The 24,067-nt window shown below is 42.2% G+C and overlaps 1 protein-coding gene across 8 annotated transcripts in view; it reads right to left on the reverse strand.

The window, feature by feature from the left end:
- Positions 1 to 2,071: 2,071 nt before the first annotated feature.
- LOC139550702 (galactosylgalactosylxylosylprotein 3-beta-glucuronosyltransferase 1-like) overlaps positions 2,072 to 24,067 on the reverse strand; it is a 47,003-nt gene continuing 25,007 nt past the window's right edge. For 2 of the 8 annotated variants that reach the window (XM_071361902.1, XM_071361820.1), the window contains 4 exons: positions 9,714 to 9,898; positions 8,535 to 9,055; positions 7,869 to 8,165; positions 2,072 to 6,852 (listed from right to left, as the gene is read on the reverse strand). In XM_071361902.1, the coding sequence (XP_071218003.1) occupies positions 6,691 to 6,852; positions 7,869 to 8,165; positions 8,535 to 9,055; positions 9,714 to 9,867 (1,134 nt within the window). In that variant the 5' untranslated portion in view covers positions 9,868 to 9,898 and the 3' untranslated portion in view covers positions 2,072 to 6,690. Of the gene's footprint in view, positions 6,853 to 7,272; positions 7,379 to 7,868; positions 8,166 to 8,534; positions 9,056 to 9,713; positions 9,899 to 24,067 lie in introns of all 8 variants that reach the window. The other 6 variants (XM_071362311.1, XM_071362235.1, XM_071362149.1 and 3 more) reach the window with 6 other exon arrangements.

Here is a 24,067-nt window from a genome sequence, read left to right on the forward strand (position 1 = left end):
AGGATCAGTATGGCAGATGTGTTGTTACCTACCCTTACCACCTGGGGGGCGGCCCGTCAGGAAGTCCAGGATCTAGTGGCAGAGGGAGGTGTTTAGTCCCAGGGTACTTAGCTTAGTGATAAGCTTCAAGGGCACTATGGTGTTGAACGCTGAAGTGTAGCCAATGAATAGCATTCTCACAAAGGTGTTCCTTTTGTCCAGGTGGGAAAGGGCAGTGTGGCGTGGAATAGAGATTGCATCATCTGTGGATCTGTTGGGGTGGTATGCAAATTGGAGTGGGTCTAGGGTTTCTGGGATGATGGTTTTGATATGAGCCATGACCAGCCTTTCAAAGCACTTCATGGCTACAGACGTGAGAGCTACTGGTTGGTAGTTATTTAGGCAGGTTACCTTAGTGTTCTTTGGCACAGGGACTATGGTGGTCTGCTTCAAACATGTTGGTATTACAGACTCAGTCAGGGACAAGTTGCAAATGTCAGTGAATGAACTTGCAAGCTGGTCAGCTCTTGCTTGCAGTACACGTCCTGGTAATCCATCTGGCCCAGCGGCCTTGTGAATGTTGACCTGTTTAAAGGTCTTACTCACATCGGCTACGGAAAGCGTGATCACAGTCGTCCGGAACAGCTGATGCTCTCATGCATGCTTCAGTGTTACTTGCCTCGAAACGAGCATAGAAGTTATTTAGCTCGTCTGTTATGCTTGTCACTGGGAAGCTCGCGGCTGTGCTTCTGCGGCTGTGCTTCTGTGCTTTTCCTTGCAAGCAGGAATCAGGAGGATAGAATTATGGTCAGATTTGCCAAATGCAGGGTGAGGGAGAGCTTTGTACATGTCTCTGTGTGTGTGTGGAGTAAAAGCGGTCTAGATTTTTTTTTCTTCCTCTGGTTGCACATTTAACATACTAGTAGAAATGAGGTAAACGGATTTAAGTTTCCCTGCATTAAAGTCCCCGGCCACTAGGAGCGCCGCATCCAGATTAGTGTTTTCCTGTTTGCTTATGGTCTTATACAGCTCATTGAGTGTGGTCTTAGTGCCAGCATCGGTTTGTGGTGGTGAATAGACAGCTACGAAAAATATTGATGTTAAACTATCTTGGTAAATAGTGTGGTCTACAGCTTATCATGAGATACTCTACCTCAGACGAGCAAAACCTCAAGACTTCATTAACTTTAGATTTCGTGCACCAGCTGTTTACAAATATACACAGACCACCACCCCTTGTCTTACCGGAGGCAGCTGTTCTATCTTGCCAATGGACCCGAAAACCCCCCTAGCTGTAATTTATCCATGTCGTCATTCAGCCACAACTCGGTGAAACGGTTTTTAATGTCCCGTTGGTAGGATATTCGTGATCGTAGCTCATCCATTTTGTTATTCAATGATTGTATGTTGGTTAATAGGACTGACGGTAGAGGCAGATTACCCACTTGCCGTCAGATCCTTACAAGGCACCTCGACCTATGTCCCCCATATCTCCATCTCTTCTTCATGCGAATGACGGATTTGGGCCTTGTCGGGTGTCTGAAGTAAATCCTTCGCATCCGACTCGTTAAAGAAAAAAAATATTTGTCCAGTTCGAGGTGAGTAATCGCTGTCCTGATATCCAGAAGCTCTATTCGGTCATAAGAGATGGTGGCAGAAACATTATGTGCCAAATAAGTTACAAATAATGCGAAAAAACACACACTAGCACAATTGGTTAGGAGCCTGTAAAACGGTAGCCATCTCCTTCACCGCCATTACACTATCCATCCATCTACCCACACACACATCTCGAGCTGGAGCATTGATGATGTGAGGCCTGATGCAGTTGATACAGTAAGTCTACCACTGTGCCTATGATATTGTTTGCAGGGTTGGGGCAAAGGGGCAGTCTCATCAATGGGTTGAACCTGGGGCGCCACTGGTTTATCGGCCCCCAGCAAACACTCTACCTCCCAGGACCTTTTCTCAACAGTGGAGTAAACCAGGTAAGACTCACTACAAGCACTCAGTCAGAATCATAATGAAAAGATAATACACTAACACATGCTCATGACAAGTCTTAGTTTCACAAAGTTGTTTACTTAGTCTCTATCTTTTAGTTACCTTTATTTGTTTCTTCATCATCATCATGCAGCTCATTGTGTTTGAGGAGCAGGAAGCTGACTGTAAGATGTTTGAAGAGACTCCTGATCTGGGCATGGCTGTGGACATTCAGTGACTGCATTCCCATGCTACTGTACTTTTGATAGACAATAATAATGAGTGGATCGCATTTTCACATTGAGTGCAGTACATTGTATGGGGGTAACTCACCTCATCCATCTTGAGTAGAATATTTTTTTTCTCCATTTTATTGACATGAAATGTCATGCAAACTGGGGTTTATTTATTGAAACAAGGAGTTAGAACTAAATATCCCAGCCTAACAAAACAAAACAAAACATATTTTCAACTGGAATCATTGTGTAGACTAACAAATCATCACTTTCTGTGTGTGTCATGATGTAAATGAAAGCATTCTGGACTGGTGCAGCGGTCAAGCGCATTGCTTCACAGTGTTAGAGGCGTCACTACAGACACCCTGGTTCAATTCCAGGCTGTATCAAAACCGGCCATGATTGGGAGTCCCATAGGGCAGCACACAATTTTTTGTTTAACCTTTATTTAACTGGGCAAGTCAGTTAAGAACAAGTTCTTATTTACAATGACTGTCTACACCTGCCAAATCCTGACAACACTGGGCCAATTGGGTGCTGCCTTATGGGACTCCCAATCACAGCCGGTTGGGAAACAGCCTGGAATCAAACCAGGGTGTCTGTGGTGACACCTCGAGTCCTGAGATGCAGTGCATTAGACCGCTGCGCCACTCAGGAGCCTCAGTGTTGTCCGGCTTTGGCCGGTGTAGGCGTCATTGTAAATAAGAGTTTGTTCTTAAACCTCTACAGGATTGTTGGGTCCCCCACAGGACGGTTAAGCTAACGTAGGCTAATGCGATTAGCACAAGGTAAGTAACAAGAACATTTCCCAGGACATAGACATATCTGATATTGGCAGAAAGCTTAAATTCTTGTTAATCTAACTGCACTGTCCAATTTACAGTAGCTATTAGTGAAAGAATACAATGCTATTGTTTGAGGAGAGTGCACAGTTATGAACTTGAAAAGTGATTAATAAACTAATTGGGCACATTTGGGCACATTTGAACAGAAATACAATGGTTAATTGGATCAGTATAAAACTTTGCACAAACACTGCTGACATCTACTGGCCAAAATCTAAACTGCGCCTGAGCTGGAATAATACATTATGGCCTTTCTAAGATGATAGTACAAAAGAACACGTTTTTTTTCTTTGTATTATCTTTTACCAAATCTAATGTGTTATATTCTCCTACATTCATTTCACATTTCCAGAAACTTCCAAATGTTTCCTTTCAAATGGTATCAAGAATATGCATATCCTTGCTTCAGGTCCTGAGTTACAGGCAGTTAGATTTGGGTATGTCATTTTAGGCAAAACATTTTTTTTAAAGGGGCGGATCCTAAAGAGGACGGAACATTACACCTGTATCATCTGACCACTGATTGACAAGCTTGGTCAGCTTCAGTTGTGACATTTATCATGTACCATATTGACAAATATGAGTTACTGTGCTGTATGTTTGCTTTGCACTTCAATATTTGGTCTTCCCTGAGACCAAGACTGTATAGGATTTACTTTATAAAAAGGGAAACCAATGCTATGTTTGAACAAAAATTTAAATATCAGCCATTAGTCGCAATAAACCATGTCAAACAAGGAAACCAAAAGAGACATTGACATGTGGGGTAAATTTGTGTAATTGCAGTGGTTGTTTACAAAGCAGACATTCCCTCTGTTTACTTTTGAATATCAGTTCAAAGATCATTAAGTGCCATTGGTGGTCCAGACTGGTTAGAAAATGTCATATCAAGGGAAGGCATTTATCCTGTGACTGATGTAGTATGTGTTGTGAAATAATCATATTTAATTGACTAGCTCTAGTTTCATTGGCAAATGTCCTTACCTATTGTCTGTTGGAGAGGTGAAAAAATGTGATGCGTATTTCACTCCAAAATGTGTTTTTCTCAATCGCATACAAGGAATTTTTGGATCGGTGTTGAAACAAACTATAGCAGAACATCAATGATCAAATGCTCAAATACATTTCCAGAACTTCTGATAATTTTTTTGCTGGTGTACCTGACTTGCATATCTTACAGGCTGACCACACCGCTCGCGTCGCGTGCGCGAGCATTGCAAAATAAATCTATGTTATTCAATTATTGTACCCACACTGCTCGCATGCGCCAATGAGCGTCTGCGTTGCCAAGGGCTAAAATAGAAATCAGTTCTATTTCTGACGCAGATCGCGCTGCAAGTCCTGCCTCTCCCATCTCCTCATTGGTTTATAGAAGCAGGTATCCACGTGCCATCTCCTCATTGGTTATGCCCACGTGGATGACTGAAAGATGAATGAGGTCAGTGGCGGTAATGCACCTAATTTATGAAAGTTGCCAATCGCAATATAAAGTCAAAAGAAGAAAAAGCCTGGAAGGAAAAGAGAAGACTAGAAACGATTCGGTTGACCGTTTTATGTGTGGATTAATTGGCGGAGTAGAGGACCTTGTGCATTTCAGGTAAAATAACAACTCAATGTTTATATCCCAGGACAAATTAGCTAGCAACAGCAAGCTAGCTAAATAGGACAAATTAGCTAGCAAGTGCAAGCTAACTAGCTAAATTGCCATAAATGTTTCATGCTTTTCAACCTGTCCCCAAATTAATATAATTGGTTCAAAGTTTGTTTTGATATTTTAACCTGCGTGTCGTGATCGCGTTTGGTGTGGGGGGACAAAATTAATTTATGCACGATGGTGCACGCGCACAGCCGGTTTGGGTTCCATGTTAGACTTTCCAGGAGATACTGACCCTATTGTTATAAAGGTAAAATTTGGAGTACAGTGGCATATCCCATCCCTGCACTGAGGTATGTTTTCCAACCCATATCTTGCGCTGGCTCCACAGTGTCTTAATGTAATTATGATTGCATTCACACAACAGTGCAAATCAGTGTAAACAAGAGTAATGGTAGGGTCGGTATCCTCTGGGAATTCTTAGACCACCTTTTGCAAAACCTTAAGTACAAATGTCATTGGTAAATACAATATTCACTGTTAAGTGTTTTGGTCACAGAATATTAACACATTGTATTCTTCAGAAGAGAAAGGTGTGCAATTGTGTTCACTGTTTCTGGCAATCAGTAAATACTACTGCATGAAATTCTAAATCACCCCATCAGTGTCATACCATGTACACATACTGTAGGGATGCAGATAAAGTTGGGTTACTCCTAAGTTATCCTCTCCAAAATTGTGACCTTCCATTATAGAGGTTTTGCTTTGAGGCCTCCCTATACATTCATACCAGTTGTATTCTTCCATTGTATTCACCTTTCCTTATTTCTATTTTGGATTGTGTTTCTGTGCGCCAATGGAGTCTACAAAGCCTGGTTTGCTCATAGTTATGTATTGACTATGGAATGGAATTGGATTGTGATGATACCGATGAATCCTGCACACAATGTGCTTATTTTGTTTCTTATCAGGAATATATTTGATTTAATGTGTATGAAATTGTTTGGTGAAATATGCATAAAGGAGAGTAATTGCACATAATTCTGCACTTTTGGATAGTTGTACTTACAATTTTGATCATCATGATTTAGTAACTGCAAGGAAAATGTATTGATCTACTGGGATTTTTTTCTCGTGTCTACTTGGACTCGAGATAAGTATGGTAGTGTTCATCTTTTTGCAGGCAGTCGTGTTGTTTTGATGAATTCATTAGCAATTTTGAATGTACAATTTTAGTTTTGATTTAATGTATTTATATTTTGAGAAGGCAACTACATTTTGGTAAGGCAACCATTTACTGTTTTGCGAAAAGCCACAGAGTTCTGTCTTGTGAACTCTGTTTTGAAAATCGATTGTTAAAAAAAATGTTTGTATGTGATTGAGAAACTGTAACAGACAACAGACCCTGATCTTAAAGTGCTGATATAAATCAGTAGTGTTATATGATCAGTAAAAGATGTGCAACAGCAAATAAAAGCTGCCATTACAGTACGGTAAATGCTAAATCAATGTTCCTACACTGATTACTCTGTGCGTGTATGCGTGCGGATGTTTGTGTGCAGACGTGTATGTGTGTGAGACGTGTTCTAATTAGTGATAGGTTTGAGGGAGCAGAGCTGTCTGAATAGCTTAGTGTTTTACAATGGGATGTGGGAAGGGTTCATGTCCTCTCCAGATCAGTCTGTCAGTCAATGCTGACTCCAGTCAGACAAGACCTACTTTATCCAGCTCTGTTCTGCACCCCAAGTACAGTCCGCTCCACAACAAAAGAAGCCTAATCACCAACAGACAAAAGCCATTCGGGGCCCCTGATTGATTCAGTTTGGTCCAGTGCCTGGTTACGATCATGTTGGTTTGTGTCAGCTGGGTTAAGGACGCTTCCTGTTGACCACTGTATGAAGCCATCCTGTTGTCTGAACCGCCGACAGTCTTTTGTTTTAAGTTGCACTCTGACGACTTGCGAGCTCCTTGTGGGCGTCTTCCATTGATGCATCAGATAAGCGCTTAGCTAGATACAGTGTCACCATCCTCCATGAATCTGTGCTTTGATATTCTATGCCTGTATTGATACGTAGCTGTGTACTGCTTGTAGTAGACAATAAGGCTGTCTGACTCCCTTTACAGTCGTATTACAGTAAATATATATTTCACCCTGATCCTGCTTGCCTGGAGCTTGTCTTTTGTCAGTCTGTTTGGAATCCCAGCCATATATAACCTGCAATAACACAATGGTATATTGGCTTAGGAGATGTGTAAAGAAAATACGTAATCAACAATTATTCCATCATTACTACCAACCACGGAGAGAATAGTTTAGAAGAAACTAAAGACAAAACTACATTAATAAAACTATCCCATCTTTTGTAGGGATCTTCTGTCAAGTTATGAGATGAAATCATAACATCCCTGTTATACAAATTCAGACAGATTCGGCAAAGCTTTATACTATGAATAATAATACAATATTAAAACCTTTCGTGGAAATAATAAGCTCACAGGGGTTCAGAAAGCCAGGTTGGCCCTCAGACATAGGGTTGCGAAATTCCGGTAACATCTGCAAAATCTGGGAACTTTGGGAAAGGTACCGGAATTTTGCAAACTTAATTAATCCCAGACCCAATAACTTTCTTATTACCTGTGCTCCAAAATAAGTTTCATATCTCCACGTTGGAGTCCGTAAATCCTTTCTTTCCCTCATTCACCAGGACAGGCTTCTCTGTCCTAGTGTGCCACACAAGTACCTGTTTGGGGCGGGGGGGAGGTTCAAGTAAAAAGGGTGGAAAAGTTAGTTGAAAGTAGTTGAAAGCATTTTTATACCGCTTTAATGTTAGCTAGGCTAGAGGTTAGGCTTAGGGGTTAAGGCTAGGAGTTAGTGTAAAGGGTTAAGCTTGGGGTTAGCTAACATGCTAAGTAGTTGCAAAGAAGCAAAACATGGAAGTAGTTGCCCGTGAGGAGTTTCGAACACGCAACCTTTGGGTTGCCTGACATTTGCATTATACGGCTACCATCCACAGCGACCAACCACCTTTCTTTAATTTTTGCCTGAAGTAACATTCTGTCTTATGTAACCATATTAAACAAATCATACTAATTTGACTGTCCCGGATTTTCATTTACTATGTTACATCTATGAGACCAGCCTGACCCAGTGGGAATCAAACCCACAACCCTAGCATTGCAAGCAACATACTATATTAGCTGAGCCACACAGGACAACTCTTAGTTCCTTACCTTAGTGCAATTAGCAGCCTTGGGCTCCAGGTCGCTGAGGGTGACCAGCTCCCGCAGTAAGCTGCTCTCCTGGTATCCTCCCTTGACTCCCCGCAGCTTGAAGTAGGCCTGAGGCTTAAAGAGAATGAGGCGGAGGTTCACCGCAAACCCAGCCATGTCTATGGCAAAGGGTCGGTTGGGGTCAAACACAGTCTTCCAGCCGTAAACCTTGCCCAGGGTATTGACTTTAGGGGACTCGTACCGCAGGCCGCCCACAAAGGCTACAGGCCACACAGACACCTTCCTTGTTGAACGCATCTAGACGAGGAAGGAGAGAGAGGGTAGAGCCCATGGAGATCCTATGATATTAGTGCTCTATGTAATTCTATGGGTGGAGAAGGATCAATAAGTATTCATTTTCCGATATATGATTTTATGTGAGGAAATAGCTATTTTAATTTGTATCATATTGAAATATCAGAATTCATGTTTATAAACTTTGTTTAAGGCAGGTGTCAAGTGATGCCTATGTGTTGAGGCTGTGCATTTATCTAGTGGCATATTGTAAGGAGCCATGCTCTTTATTTAATTATACTAGTGCGCACAGAAACCAAACATTTTGCCTGTTTTGGTAGCTAAAGAGAAAACAATTCTGTACTGCACAACATCTCTCCTTGTTCCACTCACCTCCTCAAACAGATCCAGACTATAGGTGTTATCATCGTCTGCAAAGTAGACGATACCAGGCTGGCTGTTGCTGTTGTTGGGGCTGAAGGTCTCTCTAAGCCAGCGCAGAGCCAGGTTCCTCTGCATGGTTCCCCGGGGTATCCTGGGGTCCCTCATGTCCCCACGCAGCTTATAGTTCCTGGGTGTCTCCACATTAAGGTGGGTGTAGTTCAGGCCTGTTTCCTGAAGGAGCCTGGTGACTAGCGGGGTTTGTCGCTGAGAGTCCTCAACCAGGATCCAGTGCAGGTTGGGCACGTGGAGGAAGGTGTTGGCCAGACGGGTCAGCTCTGCCTTCTGGACCGGCCGGCTGTAGGTTGGGGTGACGACGTGGAGGGTGGGGAGGACATCAGACCAGGGCGGCTGGCGGCTGTAGACGTACTCGGTGCGCACAACCTCCACAATGTCCTTGCTGTTCTCTGAGGTGCAGGACTCCTTGAGGGTGAAGGTGTTCCGGGAGTCTCGCCGACTCTCATGTCTGTCATCTGAGAATGGGAAAGAAGTTTTTGGTATAATAAACGCTTATAGACTCTATAGGAACTGTACGTTTCCATAGAGAGGGCCTTCATAGAGAGAGAGAAGGCATCTAATCGTGCAAGTAGTCTTCTTAGTCTGTTGTAGTTAGATTTCAGTCAAAAGGTTTAATGAACGTGTCGTTCTGAAATCTAACTCCATACTCTTTTGTTAGACATGTAATCTCCTTGTAATAAACATAATATACTCATCACTAACTTATAAAGTAATGAATTAAATGTCAGACTAATATGTGTCAGTTAAAGGTGTGAATCCGATTAGAGAAATTAATATTGTGGACAATCAATTTTCTACTGATAGTGCTCAAATTGATAGCGGCCTCATGCCACGGTCTCACAAAATGACAATATTATCTTTCATACACTGATGAAGTGTTCAGCTCATTATGAACAAAAACCTTTTGCCATTGTGTTAAAAGTCTTGCAATAGAAAATGCAGCATGTTCTGATAAAAAGTTAAGTGGTGGGAAAATGTAAAAAATTAAGCTGGGAAATCATGTGTAGACGTTCTTTTAATCATGTATTTTAAGTGTACTATATTAAATAGAGCATCCCAGAATAAGCATAGATATAAGTAAACCAAACGTGCTCCTCTACTCAAGAGACTAACCATAAAACTCCCTACATGGGGAAATTGAGGAATGACCTTTACACTTTCGAGCAGCTAGTAGAGGGGTGATGGCACTCTGATGCCAAACAGTGATAAGTAGCGTCCAAGGCAACACGATCAACACGATGGCCAGAATGTCTCGTCTCTTCGGCATCTCCGGGGTCAAACCAGAGCCACGTCATTACCTGCAACACACATTTTTGGTTAAGAAAGGGTAACACAATTATACTAAGCTCATGTAGCATTTATTAGTAATATTCTTCAATAATCAATGGGTGGCCATTTTATCATTAATTGAGAACTTTAACAGCAGAATATTTTAGACTCTGTGCCTTGAAGGTAAATACCAGGTGTTATTTCTGGATGGATTTCTGAACAATGGCTTCAGTATAAAGCGTTGAACTTAAAGAATGGGGGACAGCGATCCTCCACTTTTCAAACAGACTACAGTGCCTTCGGAAACTATTCAGACCCCTTGACTTTTTCCACATTTTGTTAAATTACAGCCTTATTCTAAAATTGATGAGGATTCTTTTTTTTTAATCAATCTACACACAATACTTCATAATGACAAAGCAAAAACAGGTTTTGATTCATATTTGCTAATAAAATGAAATGACATTTTACATAAGTACTCAGACCCTTTACTCAGTACTTTGGGCAGCACCTTTGGCAGTGATTACAGCATCAAGTCTTGGGTATGATGCTACAAGCTTGGCACACCTGTATTTGGAGAGTTTCTCCCATTCTTCTCTGCAGATCTTCTCAAGCTCTGTCAGATTGGATGCTGCACATCTATTTTCAAGTCTCTCCAGAGATGTTCGATCAGGTTCAAGTCCGGACTCTGTCTGGGCCACTCAAGGACATTTAGAGACTTGTCCCGAGGCCACTCCTTCGTTGTCTTGGCTGTGTGCTTAGGGTCGTTGTTCTGTTGGAAGGTGCACCTTCAACCCAGTCTGAGGTCCTGAGCGCTCTGGAGCAGGTATTCATCAAGGATCTCTGTACTTTGCTCCATTCATTCACCCTCAATCCTGACCAGTCTCCCAGTCCTTTCCACTGAAAAACATCCCCCTGACCAAGGCCCTTCTCCCCCGATTGCTCAGTTTGGCCGGGTGGCCAGCTCTAGGAAGTCTTGGTGATTCCAAACTTCTTCCATTTAAAAATTATGGAGGCCACTGTGTTCAATGCTGCTGACATTTTTTGGTACCCTTCCCAAGATCTGTTCCTCGACACAATCCTGTCTTGGAGCACTACGGACAATTCCTTTGACCTCATGGCTTCATCTCAAGGATGATCAATGGAAACAGGATGCATCTGTCTCATAGCAAAGGGTCTGAGTACTTATGTAAATATAGTATTTCCATTTTTTATTTTAATACATTTGCACAAAAAAATAAATAACGTTTATCTTTTTCATTATGGGGTATTGTGTGTAGATTGCTGAGGATTGAAAAAAAATGTAATCCATTTTTGAATAAGTCTGTTACGTAACAAAATGTGTAAAAAGTCAAGGGATCTGAATACTTTCCTAAGGCACTGTATATTCAGCCAGCTCATAGTCAGAGAATGGAGGGGGTTGACCAGTGGTGGAGCTACAGTAGCCACCATCTAATGGGTGATCACGTGTGAATTAGCCACATGCTTAACCCTCCATTAATAAGGAGCTGTCGCTCCGAGTCTAGTTCTGCAAAGATAAAGCGTTTTCTAAGAAACCTGCTCTCCCATCAAAGCCATTGCACACCAGATAATAGGTCAGACAGCTGCAAGCTTTTTTTCATTTCTACCTTATAGAAAAGCATGCTGGAACACTACATAAAGAATACCTCACATTGCTAATGATCTGATTTTTTTTTTTTTTTACTGTAATATCCTATGTTTCGGAGTCGTGGCTGAACAATGACATGGATGATATATACACCTCACTGGCTTTTCCATGCATCGTCAAGATCAGACACCAGTCCCGGGTAAGCTGAGAGGGCGAGGGGTGTTTATAATCGTTAACAACAGCTAGTGTGTGATCTCTAATGTTAAGTAAGTCTTGAGTTTTTGCTCGCTTGAGTTAGAATACCTCATAATAAGCTGCAGACCATACTATTTACATTTTTCGTAGCAGCCTATTTCCCATCACAAACCGATGCTGGCTTCATTAATAAGTGCATCAGTGACCTTGCATACATATCCCTTCCAAAAGCCATGGATTATAGGCAACATCCGCACTGAGCTAAAGGCTAGAGCTTCTGCTTTCAAGAAACAGGACACTAATCCAGACGCTTATAAGAAATCCTGCTACGACCTCCAACAGGCAAAGCGGCAATACAGGACTAAGATTGAATCGTACTACGCCGGCTCTGATGCTCGTAGGATGTGGCAGGGCTTGCAAACTATCACAGATTACAAAGGGAAACCCAGATGCAAACTGCCCAGTGATGCAAGCTTTCCAGACAAGCTAAATGCCTTCTATGCTCACTTCGAGACAAACAACACTCAACCATGCATGAGAGCATCAGCAGTTCCGGATGACCAGTTGTGTAAAGTTCTTAAGTTGTACTTTAAGTATTTTTACTTAAGTATTTTTGTGGAGTATCTGTACTTTACTGTGCTATTTATATTTTTGACAACTTTTACATTCCTAAAGAAAATAATGTACTTTTTATTTTTGAGCAATTACATTTACTTTTGATACTTAAGTATATTTAAAACCAAACACCTTTTTTAGAATTTTACTCAAGTAGTATTTCACTGGGTGACTTTCACTTTTACGACTAGTAATTTTCTATTAAGGTATCTTTTAATCAAGTATGACAATTGAGGACTTTTTCCACCACTGCAGACGACTGTGTGATCTCGCTCTCCGTAGCCAATGTGAGTAGCACCTTTAAACAGGTTAACATTCACAAGGCCGTGGGGCATATTACCAGGATGAGTACTCAGAGCATGCACTGACCAGCTGGCAAGTGTGTTCAAGTATATTTTCAACCTCTCCCTGGCCCAGTCTGTAATACCTACATGTTTCAAGCAGACCACCATAGTCCCTGTGCTCAAGAACGACATGGTAACCTGTCTAAGTGACTATCGCCCCGTAGCACTCACATCTGTAGCCATGAAATGCTTTGAAAGGCTGGTCATGGCTCACATTAACACCATCATCCCAGACAGCCTGGACCCACTCCAATTTGCATACCGCCCCAACAGATTCACATGATGCAATCTCTATTGCACTCCACACTTCCCTTTCCCACTTGGATAAAAGGAACACCTATGTGAAAATGCTGTTCAGCCTTCAACACCATAGTGCCCTCCAAGCTCATCACTAAGCTCATGACCCTGGGACTGAACACCTCCCTCTGCAACTGGACCCTGGACTTCCTGACGGTCCGTCCCAGGTGGTGCGGGTAGGCAACCACACATCCGCCATACTGATCCTTAACATGTGAGCCCCTCAGGGCCACATCGCCAGGCCTGTAGTGGAGAGGGTTGAGAGCTTTAAGTTCCTCGGTGTCCACATCACTCCCTGCCATCCAGGACCTCTATACCAGGTGGTGTCAGAGCACTGGCGTAACGCAGTTTATCTGGACTCCCGCAAGGTTGGCGTTTGGCCCCCTTCCCCCTCCCTAAAATAAAATGTGTCAGCCACACAAAATATAGACTACCGATCGCTGTCCATGGTGCTGAAATTGAGACATGTCTATGCGGCTGCATGCCTATTGGCTTTCAGTTGTTGATAGGCTTTCAGTTGTGCTACGGCATGTATAGCTTTGCTTTAGCTAATGGATAAATGTGTATTGGTAGGCCTATTTGGTTGTAATTTTCTCATGTTAAGCCTAACATTTCACAAAGCTATACATGGTGTCGCAATGCTGCCATTTTATACTGCTGGCAACAATGTAATTACTTGTTTAGTAATTAAAGTTGGAAATTCAAACATTTCAGATATAAAATAAAAGTGTGATGCAAACGCATACTAATCAGCTACCAATAGATTTTTTGGAATATACAACTGTCCTGCATGACCCATCCTCGCGCTTTCTCCCAGCTTGGATAGAAAGTTGTGCGTAAAACCAGTCTATTAATGCCTAAATTAATCATAGTCAGCCCACCCTCAAAACACTAGCTTACTAGGGTTGTTTCATTATGCAGTGTATGCATAATGTACAGTATACTGTATACTGTATTTAGCTGCTATTTAGTTGCTATTTATAACATGTTTTATAAACAATTACACATCAAATAATCTAACAATGAGGAAAGAAGTAGTCGACTTGAGGATAAATCCAGCCACTATTTATTATTGAACTCAGTGGGTTTGTCTGGCTGATAGCCTACAAAAAAATGGTCTGCAATATTCATGGTAAATTAAATTAAATCAAATTAAATCCAATTTGAGAGACTCCCCTGGTCTCCTGAATTCCTCCTTTTTTTGTGTGCAAACGTTTTCACCTTTCCTATACTGGATATTGCCAACCCAGACTTTCCTGAGACAATGTGCATGATACACTGAGTATACAAAACATTAACACCTGCTCTTTTTCACTACAAGACCATGGTACTTGCCTACGGCGCAGCAAGAGGAACTGCCCCTCCCGACCTTCAGGCTATGCTCAAACCCTACACCCCAAGCACTCCATCCATTCTGCCACCTCTGGTCTCTTGGCCGTCCCACCCTGACAGGAGGGCAGCTCCCTGGGGACGACGTTACACCAAGTAACACTTAACTTGATGAAAGCCCACAACCTAAAGAAATGTCTTTCTTCTGGAACCAAGTTACATGTTCCTCAGTATTTTTTTAATTGAACCTTTATTTAACTAGGCAAGTCAGTTAAGAACAAATTCTTATTTAACTGTACGCAAACATGCACACAACAAAAGAGAGCAATACCGCGTGGTGCTGGGCCCAGTCAGGTTTTTCACACATTTACCCACTTCCCCGCTGAAAGATCAGCCACAAAATGTTGACACCATTGAAACAGGTTGTAATCAAGCCCTGGTCTCCAGCATTGGAACAGAAGATGAATACCTTGTGCTGTAGTGTCAGGTTGGACTACTCAAAATCATCTTGGTTCTGATACATACACACACAATCGCAAGCTTTGCAGGTCCATCAATCCATTTAAATACCTCTCACACCCTACAGTAACCTGCAGATGATGACAGAACCTTCATAAATCAGTAGAAAGTTAATAGCCTTTTTTTTTTACACTTTATGTAGTGACCTGTAATACCTAGTTTGAAGTGAGACACTTTCGGTTATTCATAACACATCCATAAAGACTCTATATCTGTCACGCCCTGACCATAGAGAGCCCTTGTTTCTCTATGGTGTAGTAGGTCAGGGCGTGACTAGGGGGTATTCTAGTTTATAATTTCTATGTTGTTTTCTAGTTTATATATTCTATGTTGGTGTTTTGTATGATTCCCAATTAGAGGCAGCTGGTAATCGTTGTCTCTAATTGGGGATCATATTTAAGTAGCTATTTTTCCCACCTGTGTTTGTGGGATATTGTTTGTGCATGTGCACCACGTAGTCACGTTTAGTTGTTAGTTTATTGTTATATTTTGTTTTGTTTAAGTTTCTCTTTGAATTAAATATGTGGAACTCAACATCCGCTGCGCCTTGGTCCCATTCTTACACCAGCCGTGACAATATCAAATATTGCATGACTTAATTTAAAGTCAGACCCCTTTGGTCATTGATAAAAAAATAAGCAATCAAAGAGCAAACAATTCACACAATGAAACAATGTATGTGCGATAATTAGCAGAAGACATTCTGGAGAGTTGAGTGCATGGATTCTGGAGAGAGACACGCCATATCTTCGCCATACACCCCTCCCCTTCTTCTTGTTGCAACATTTTAACCTATACTCAAGACACATTATCTTCACACATATTTTAGATGATTATCAGTGACAGCTGCAACTCAATCAGCTAGACCTATTGTCACCAGCTCTACCGAAAATGCGGGCTATAATTTTGGCAAAACATCAATTTACTTTAGGGGATTCCAGCATTCTAAGAGCCAGTTTATGCTTGAGCCGAAAATGTGGTCGGACGCACCGTATGGATGGTATGACACAATTGCGGAGCCTCCAGAGGCAGGCAGAGGCCAAATTGAGCTCTGTAGCGCATTGCTGTGCACCTCTCAAATTCTGTAACAATGCGGAGCGCTCCATATAACTCTGCATTGACATGATTGGTATAAACACAAACTCACTTCCTTGACAACTTCCTTCACAACAGCTTTGACTTCTGCAGAGGACATATCAGCATAAATGCTGCATGGACAATGCAGACGTCAGATTGACCATGCACCAACACATGCTAACTTTCCTTTCTTATTCACAAGAGGCTGAAACCAGAGATCTGTATGTAATGACAAGATGCTAACTTCTCCGCCCTAACAATGGGAGTCTTTGTCCCAAAGGCTGAAAACGGTATGACATGCCATACTCTTTTGGTCCAGACCGTATCAGATACATTTTCTACAAATACCGTTTCGCTCACTCGGATGAATTAACTTAGATTGATGCATCTTTCTGTCCACGCACATCTCGGTCAAATAAATGAACAATATTTCAATATTTCATCTGGATGGGCAAGGATGTATGGTAGGGCGGGCCAGGCACCATAAGGCCTGCCCATAATGCTAGACCTGCTGTTCTGATGAAAAAAGGGGGGGTGCAACTCAATATTAGGAATGTGTGCCTAATGTTTGGTATACTCAGTGTATGTCCATTGTGCTGCACGCAATTTAAACTTAGTCTTGAATGATGCATGCCAATATATACCGGAGATAAGGGACTGTTGATTTTGCAACCACACAACTCAAACACCGGTTCACCAGCATGAACAAAATTGCAAACAACTTTTTTTGTTCAAGCCCTCAGATGATAATCTGTTTGCATCTGGCAATTCATTGTATGTCCAGTATTCAGATGACCTGTCCCTAGAACTTCCTATACAGTTCATCTCTTTCTGTAACGTGTTAAGGCCGGCAATTAAGGAGAATGAGAGGCTTGATTAAAGATGTTGCAGAATGCTGTATTTGAAGCACCACTCCTTTCTGCCCAGTTTCCCTGATGTTGCTACTTGCAAGCAAGCTGTTTTTACCATCCCTGTAACTGTCTCTTCTGCAGAGAAATAGTTTTCTAAACTAAAACTCATGAATAACTAGCCAAGAAGCATTAGGCTCTGTCGTGTCTTTGGCATCGTTAAAACTGAAGACTTATTTATCAAATAACTCTCTGTACTTATTATTACGCGATTAAACTGATTAATCATGTAACTGTAATGAACTAGGAAGTCGGGGCACCAAGGAAAATATTCAGATTACAAAGTTACAAAGTTTTCCTAATATAACATTCAGATATTTTACTTCAGCCGAAGTCGGTCCCTCTCCTTGTTCGGGCGGTGTTCGGCGGTCGACGTCACCGGTCTTCTAGCCATCGCCGATCCACCTTTCATTTTCCATTTGTTTTATCTTGTCTTCCCACACACCTGGTTTCAATTCCATCATTACATGTTGTGTATTTAACCCTCTGTTTGTCCCATGTCCTTGTCCGGAATTGTTTATTGTAGTGCTTGTGCACGTTATGCTGGTGTGTAACGGGTTTTGTTTACCCATTGATTTACGGTTCTGTTTACGGTGGTTTTGTTTATTAAACTGCGCCGTTGGAAATCAGTTTTTGCTCTCCTGCGCCTGACTTCTCTGCTGCCAGTACGCACCCCCTACACTGATCAATTAGTCTTCAAATTAATTAATTATTATTTACCTCACGTTAGTCTCATTCCAAACGTCATAAATTGTTGGTTATCTGCACGAACCCAGTCTTCACTATGAGTCATCCATACATCAATTGTCTTAAATCCTTTATTTACTAACTAAGTAATTCACAGAAATGCATAACAAACAGTAGATATGGCTACAAGGAAATAATAGTGTATGTGCCCTAGTGGGCTAAACCGGCATCGCGGCTTGGTGGACAAAAGACTGAGATGAGACACTACAAAGTTGATAATTATAACAATTGAAATGCTAATCCTTTGCACATGAACGATCACTCATTCGGGAATAATTGCAATCAATATATATATTTACGCTCAGTGTGTCATCGGGATCTCTGTTGAAAAGTTTGTTTCTGTTGGAGAGTTTGTCTGCCCTCTCTCTCTCTTTGCCGTGGTTAGAATGGATAGTTCAGAGTAACATTCATTCATGTCGTTATAGAATAGATGTTTCGACGGTTGTCGGTCTTCGCGTTCAATGATACCGAATTCCTAGCTGCAGACTAGTAATTGGCATCAAAGATTTGTTCTTATTCTGTCGGTATCAATAGTCTAAGACTTTAACCACGTGGTATGGTTAAAAGATTCAGCAATCTACTCAAACCTTAGCTTATACTCAGGTTTATGGTCTCTCCTCAAACTTTAGCCCTCTCGTGGTAATCGAGGTAAGCTGGTCTCTACTCAAACCTTAGCCCTCTCGTAGTTATCGAGGTAAGCTGGTCTGAAGTGGGAAAACCCAGGTGGGGGTTTTATTCGGAACATAGAAAAGGGCTGTCCCATGACGCCGGGTTCTGCCTGTGCTCAGGAGGCGGTCCTCTGATTTAGTTGAACTCCAAAGGGAATTGGAGTTTCCTTCATTAAACAGTCTAAAATCACATTACATAATTTCACAAATAGTTTCATCTTTACTCATTCATTTTATACAACAATTAGATGTAAGCCTCATATCTGAGACTGTTGTATAAACAGGATTATGGTAATGTGGCTGTATTGTCTCTCATGAGTTTCACAAAATTGTACCAAACGGACCAGTTCGTAGCTGGATTCTTCACCAATCTTTTATACATTCTCCAGAACATAAATATTGTTTGGTTCTCCAGTTCTGTGAGGTGGAAGAAATTATTTTGTTCTCTCTATGAAACTCACTCTCTCTCTATACTGTCTGGCCATGAGGAAGATTCTCCTCCAGGAATTTACGACCTCTCTGACCACAACAGCCTGGGTGTAGGAGACAGAGAGAGGGGGATCGTGCTCACTGTGTCCAAAGAGGGCAACGTCATGACAGCTCTCTGTCTGATATGTGCTTTTGAACACCTGAGTAAACTCCACTCAATCCACTGGTGGCGTCATACCCTTGACCACGCCATTGGTTCACCGATAACCCCTTATACTTTCAATCAATTACATTTTCAGTCACATTCCTGAAGCCCAATGTCACGTCTACTCCCGCTCCCCCTCTCCAGTGCACAATATCGGCGGTCTACTAATCCGCGTCCTAGCAACCCATCATTACGCAAACCTGGCAACCTTCATTCACACCTGCGTCTAATCATTAGGCACACCTGGACTTCATCACTTCCCTGATTACTTCCCCTTCATTTAGCCCTCTGTTACCATACCCCTACCACGAGTTGTCACACTGAGCTAGCCCTCCAGCCTACCCAGCTGTCCGCCCAGGTCAGTGATGCCCGAATGTCCCTTCCAGAGAAATACGATGGTACTCCATCGAAATGCTGTGGCTTCCTACTCCAGTGCTACCTTTATTTCGTCTATCAGACTGGAGCCCCCACCCCTGAGAGGTCCAAGGTTGCCACGGTCCTTTCCCTGCTGACCGGAAGAGCGTTGGGAGTGGGCTACAGCCATCTGGGAGAGAGGAGAGGAGGAGCTGGGTTCATATGAGAGGTTCGTGGCTCTGTTCAGGGCGGTCTTTGACCATCCTCCAGAGGGTAGAGAGGGAGGTGAGCGACTTTTACAGCTCCGCTGCGGAGTACGCCCTCACCTTTCGCACTGTGGCAGCCTCCAGCGGATGGAATGAGCCGGTGCTCCGCAATCTATTCCACAGTGGACTGCGCGAGTAGGTCCAGATGGAGTTTATGTTGGGATGACAACATATCCTTGGACGCTCTCATCTCGATGGCCATCCATCTGGATAACCTTCTTCGGGAGCGCCGGTGTCCACCTCGCCACCCGCCTCCCTCCTTTGGCTGTCCTGAGGCAGAGCCTGAACCCATGGAGGTAGTGGCCACACAACTCTCTGCAGCAGAGCGGCTTCGCCGGAGACAGCTAGGGCTCTGTCCCTATTGCGGCCAAGAGGGGCTTCAGCGGTGTCCGGTGAGCCCTAACGCGGTGTCCACTAGAGTATTCCAGTATCATCGTATTCCGCAAAACCCGTTATGGTTCCTATCTCACTGGCTGGCTGTCCCTCAAGTGTTGTCTCTACAGCTCTAGTGGACTCCAGTGCCGGGGGGAACTTTATCGACCAGGCCTTCCCTCCTCCCTAAACTTAATCTCATAACAGCTCTCCTCTCCTTTTCCTTTCCAAGCCCTAGATGCGCATCCATTGGGATCCGGCACAATTACGCACATCACAGCACCATTCACCATCACCGTGGGACCCATGCACCAGGAAAGTCTTCCCTTCATTACCATCACACCCATACACAAGGTAATACTCGGCCTCCCACAGGTCCAACATCACAACCCCACCATCTCATGGTCGAGCATGAAAAGCCTGGGGACCAGGATGTCGGAAGACCTGCTTCCCTGTACCCTGTGGTTCCATGCCGGTTGAGAGTCCTGTGATTGCCCACCGGCCCATCAATCGGTCCTCCCGTATTGTTGGCCCCGTGTTTTGGGACGTAGATGTGTACATCCACCAGGCTGAGTTCCAACCACTCCAACGCTCTTCCCGACCGGGGAGGGGGGGGGGGGGGGGGTCTACTGCCACGTCTTCTCCCGCTCCCCCTCTCCAGTGCTTGATGTCTCCGCTCTACTAACCACCGGTCCTGGCAACCCATCATTACGCACACCTGGCAACACCTGGCAATGATAAACACCTGCCTCTAATTGAGAACCAATCTAGGCAACCATAGACTTACATAAACACCTAGAATGAACACAACCCCATAAATCTACAAAAAAAAACCTAGACAGAACAAACACCCTAGACGAGACAAAAACACACAAACCACCCTCGTCACACCCTGACCTAACCAAAATAATAAAGAGAACAAAGATAACTAAGGCCAGGGCGTGACATTAGCTTCCTAGTACATATGGATATTAAAAAGGTTAATAAATGACTTTTTGGAGGGTTACTGTGAAAAGTATTTAATAAATAAATATTGACATCGATGACAGGCGCACAGGCCCACAGAGTTTGTGGGTCACTTTTTTCAACGATAAACACAAATACTCTAATGTGGAAGAAAAATAAAACACTATTACAGAACTATTCAACCCCCTGAGTCAATACATGTTAGAACCATCTTTGGCAGCGACTACAGCTGTGAGTCTTTCTGGGTAAGTCTTTAAGAGCTTTGGACACCTGGATTGTATAATATTTGCACATTATTCATTTTTAAATTCTTCAAGCTCTGTCAAGTTGGTTGTTGATCATTGTGTTTTAGATTATTGTCTTGCTGAAAGGTGAATTTGTCTCCCAGCGTCTGTTTCCTCTAGGATTTTGCCAGTTCTTAGCTCTATTACGTTTATATTTATCCTAAAAAAACTTCTTAGTCCTTGCCAATGACAAGCATACCCATAACATGATGCAACCACCACCATGCTTTAAAATATGAAGTGGCACTCTGTGATGTGTTGGATTTGCCCCGAACATAACACTATTATTGCACACAGTGAGTCCATGCAACTTATGTTTCTTGTTAAACAAATGTTTACGCCTGAACTTATTTAGGCTTGCCATAACAAAGGGGTTGAATATTTATTGACTCAAGACATTTCAGCTTTTCATTTTTAATGAAATTGTAACTATTTCTAAAAACATAATTCTACTCTGAGTGTAGGTCAGCGACACAAATGTAAAATGTAATCTATTTAAAATTCAAGGCAGTAACTCAACAAAATGTGGAAAAAGTCAAGGGATGTGAATACCTTTTGAAGCCACAGTATCTACCTCAATTACCTCGTACCCCTGCACATCAACTCGGTACTGGTAGCCCATGCATATGGCCAAGTTATCGTTATTCATTGTGTATTTATTCCTCGTGTTATTATTATTTTCTATATTTTTCTCTCTGCATTGTTGGGAAGGACCCATAAGTAAGCATTTCATTACTAGTCTGCACCTGTTGTTTACGAAGCATGTGACAAATAAAACATTTACTTGATTCAAATGACATCTGTGGTTTAATCCTTAGTTCCTACATCAATTTTTGGACTTGAAAATGTATGAAATATACCCAGAGATACTTGAAGAATATAACGTATAAATATCTCATGAGCTTAGTTCAAATGTCATTCCCCATCAGAACCCACCCAAAATATAAGCTTGTTTTACTCCAATGTTTGTAAACTTAAATGTAAATAAACACTGTCTAACCTCAAAACATGGTTTAAACTAGACATTTGATATCATGGATGGCCAGTCCTTGCATCCATAGCTCTGTTAATGAATTTGAGAGTGTTTACATTTCTCCAGCCACATCCCTTAACTTTTTAGCAAAAACAGGGGTGGATTAAGGATTACAGATTTAAATTGTTATTGTGCAGGTTCATAGCCTAGGTAGTACACTCTCGGTGCAGATGATCTAGTATCAGTTGGTGCAACATTTTTACTACTTTACTAGTGGCAGCTGGTGGAGAGAGAAGTTGGGAGGACAAGAAACCCTAGATCTGAAAATGAGGAATCATATGAATTCACCTAGTTATATATTTATAGCTCATAAATGGCCATAGCAAGGTCCAACAAGATTGGGCTGATGTTTGTCAAAATACAGAGCGTTAAGCACACAAATGCCAGGTGTTTCTTCGATCATGATATGCTCCATTAGTGACGTCTGGGTATGGACAGCCGAAATCTGCAGGAAGATCTTATTTTAGATAACTTTACAGTACTGTCTGCTTTAATTAATGCGATATTTCAGCCCTTCTCATGCAAACCAACCAACCAACTGTTTTGGTTGAAACACTGTGCGGTTAACACATTTAAATACATCTACATAAAAGGAAACAGAGAGAAAGAGAGAGAGCGTATTGGCTCAGAGATTGTAGTTTCATCTAGGTCGGATATATTCCATAAGTCAAATACTCGTCTTTTATTCACTGCCTATCTCTGACTAAAACACAAGGGATAATTAATGCAACCAAAAAAACAGCAAGCCTCTTTTCATTCCCCTCAGCTTTCGGGGTGTGATCAAGACAGATACTGTAGGCTGCATGTTAATCGTAGCTCTTTAGATGTAATTAATCCTTGATTAAAGAGGATAAACCTCAGTCTGGGAGATCAAACAGTGCAGTACCTAATTATTGTGCCAGAGGAGTCATGATGGGGTCCCTTTGTTAATTAGGTATTATGAATATGGGGAGGGTAATTAACATTACAGAGCATCCTGCCAATCAACTGTTTAAAACTTTTACTACATGACTTAGTGCCACACCGGCATCTGGAGTCCTTCATTCTAGCATCAGAATAAGTTGTTCTGCATTGAATGGACTCACTGACCTCTTTCTACTAGCATGATTAAAAATGGAAACCTCTGATTGAGACACACAAACATGACTATGAATCAAACTTTATGAAAGATATATCCCTAATGCAACATCAGTTTTCAGCTATACTTTTCATGGCTGTTTATTTACCACCACAGACAGATGCTGGCACTAAGACCGCACTCAGTCAGCTGTATAAGGAAATAAGCAAATAGGAAACCACTCACACAGAGGCGGCGCTCCTAGTGGCCGGAGACTTTAATGCAGAGAAACTTAAATCAGTTCTACCAAATTTCTATCAACATGTTAAATGTGCAACCAGAGGGAAAAAAATTCTAGATCACCTGTACTCCACACACAGAAACGCATACAAAGCTCTACCTCGCCCTCCATTTGGTAAATCCAACCACAACTCTATCCTCCTGATTCCTGTTTACAAGCAAAAATGAAAGCAGGAAGCACCAGTGACTCGGTCTAAAAAAAAGAAGTCAGATGAAGCAGATGCTAAACTACAGGACTGTTTTGCTATCACAGACTGGAACATAATCTGGGATTCTTCCGATGGCATTGAGGAGTACACCACATCAGTCACTGGCTTTATCAATAAGTGCATTGAGGACGTCGTCCCCACAGTGACTGTACATACATACCCCAACCAGAAGCCATGGATTACAGGCAACATTCGCACTGAGCTAAAGGGCAGAGCTGCCGCTTTCAAGGTGCGGGACTCTAACCCGGAAGCTTACAAGAAATCCTGCTATGCCGTACGACAAACCATCAAACAGGAAAAGCGTCAATACAGGGCTAAGAGAATTGGAAAGAGAATTGGCCTGCAATCTTAACACAAAACCACTGCTTTCAACTGGTTGATGGTATAATATCAGTCATGTCAACATACAGTATGT

Source organism: Salvelinus alpinus, chromosome 1 (assembly GCF_045679555.1).
Source record: "Salvelinus alpinus chromosome 1, SLU_Salpinus.1, whole genome shotgun sequence".
NCBI classification, from domain to species: domain Eukaryota; kingdom Metazoa; phylum Chordata; class Actinopteri; order Salmoniformes; family Salmonidae; genus Salvelinus; species Salvelinus alpinus.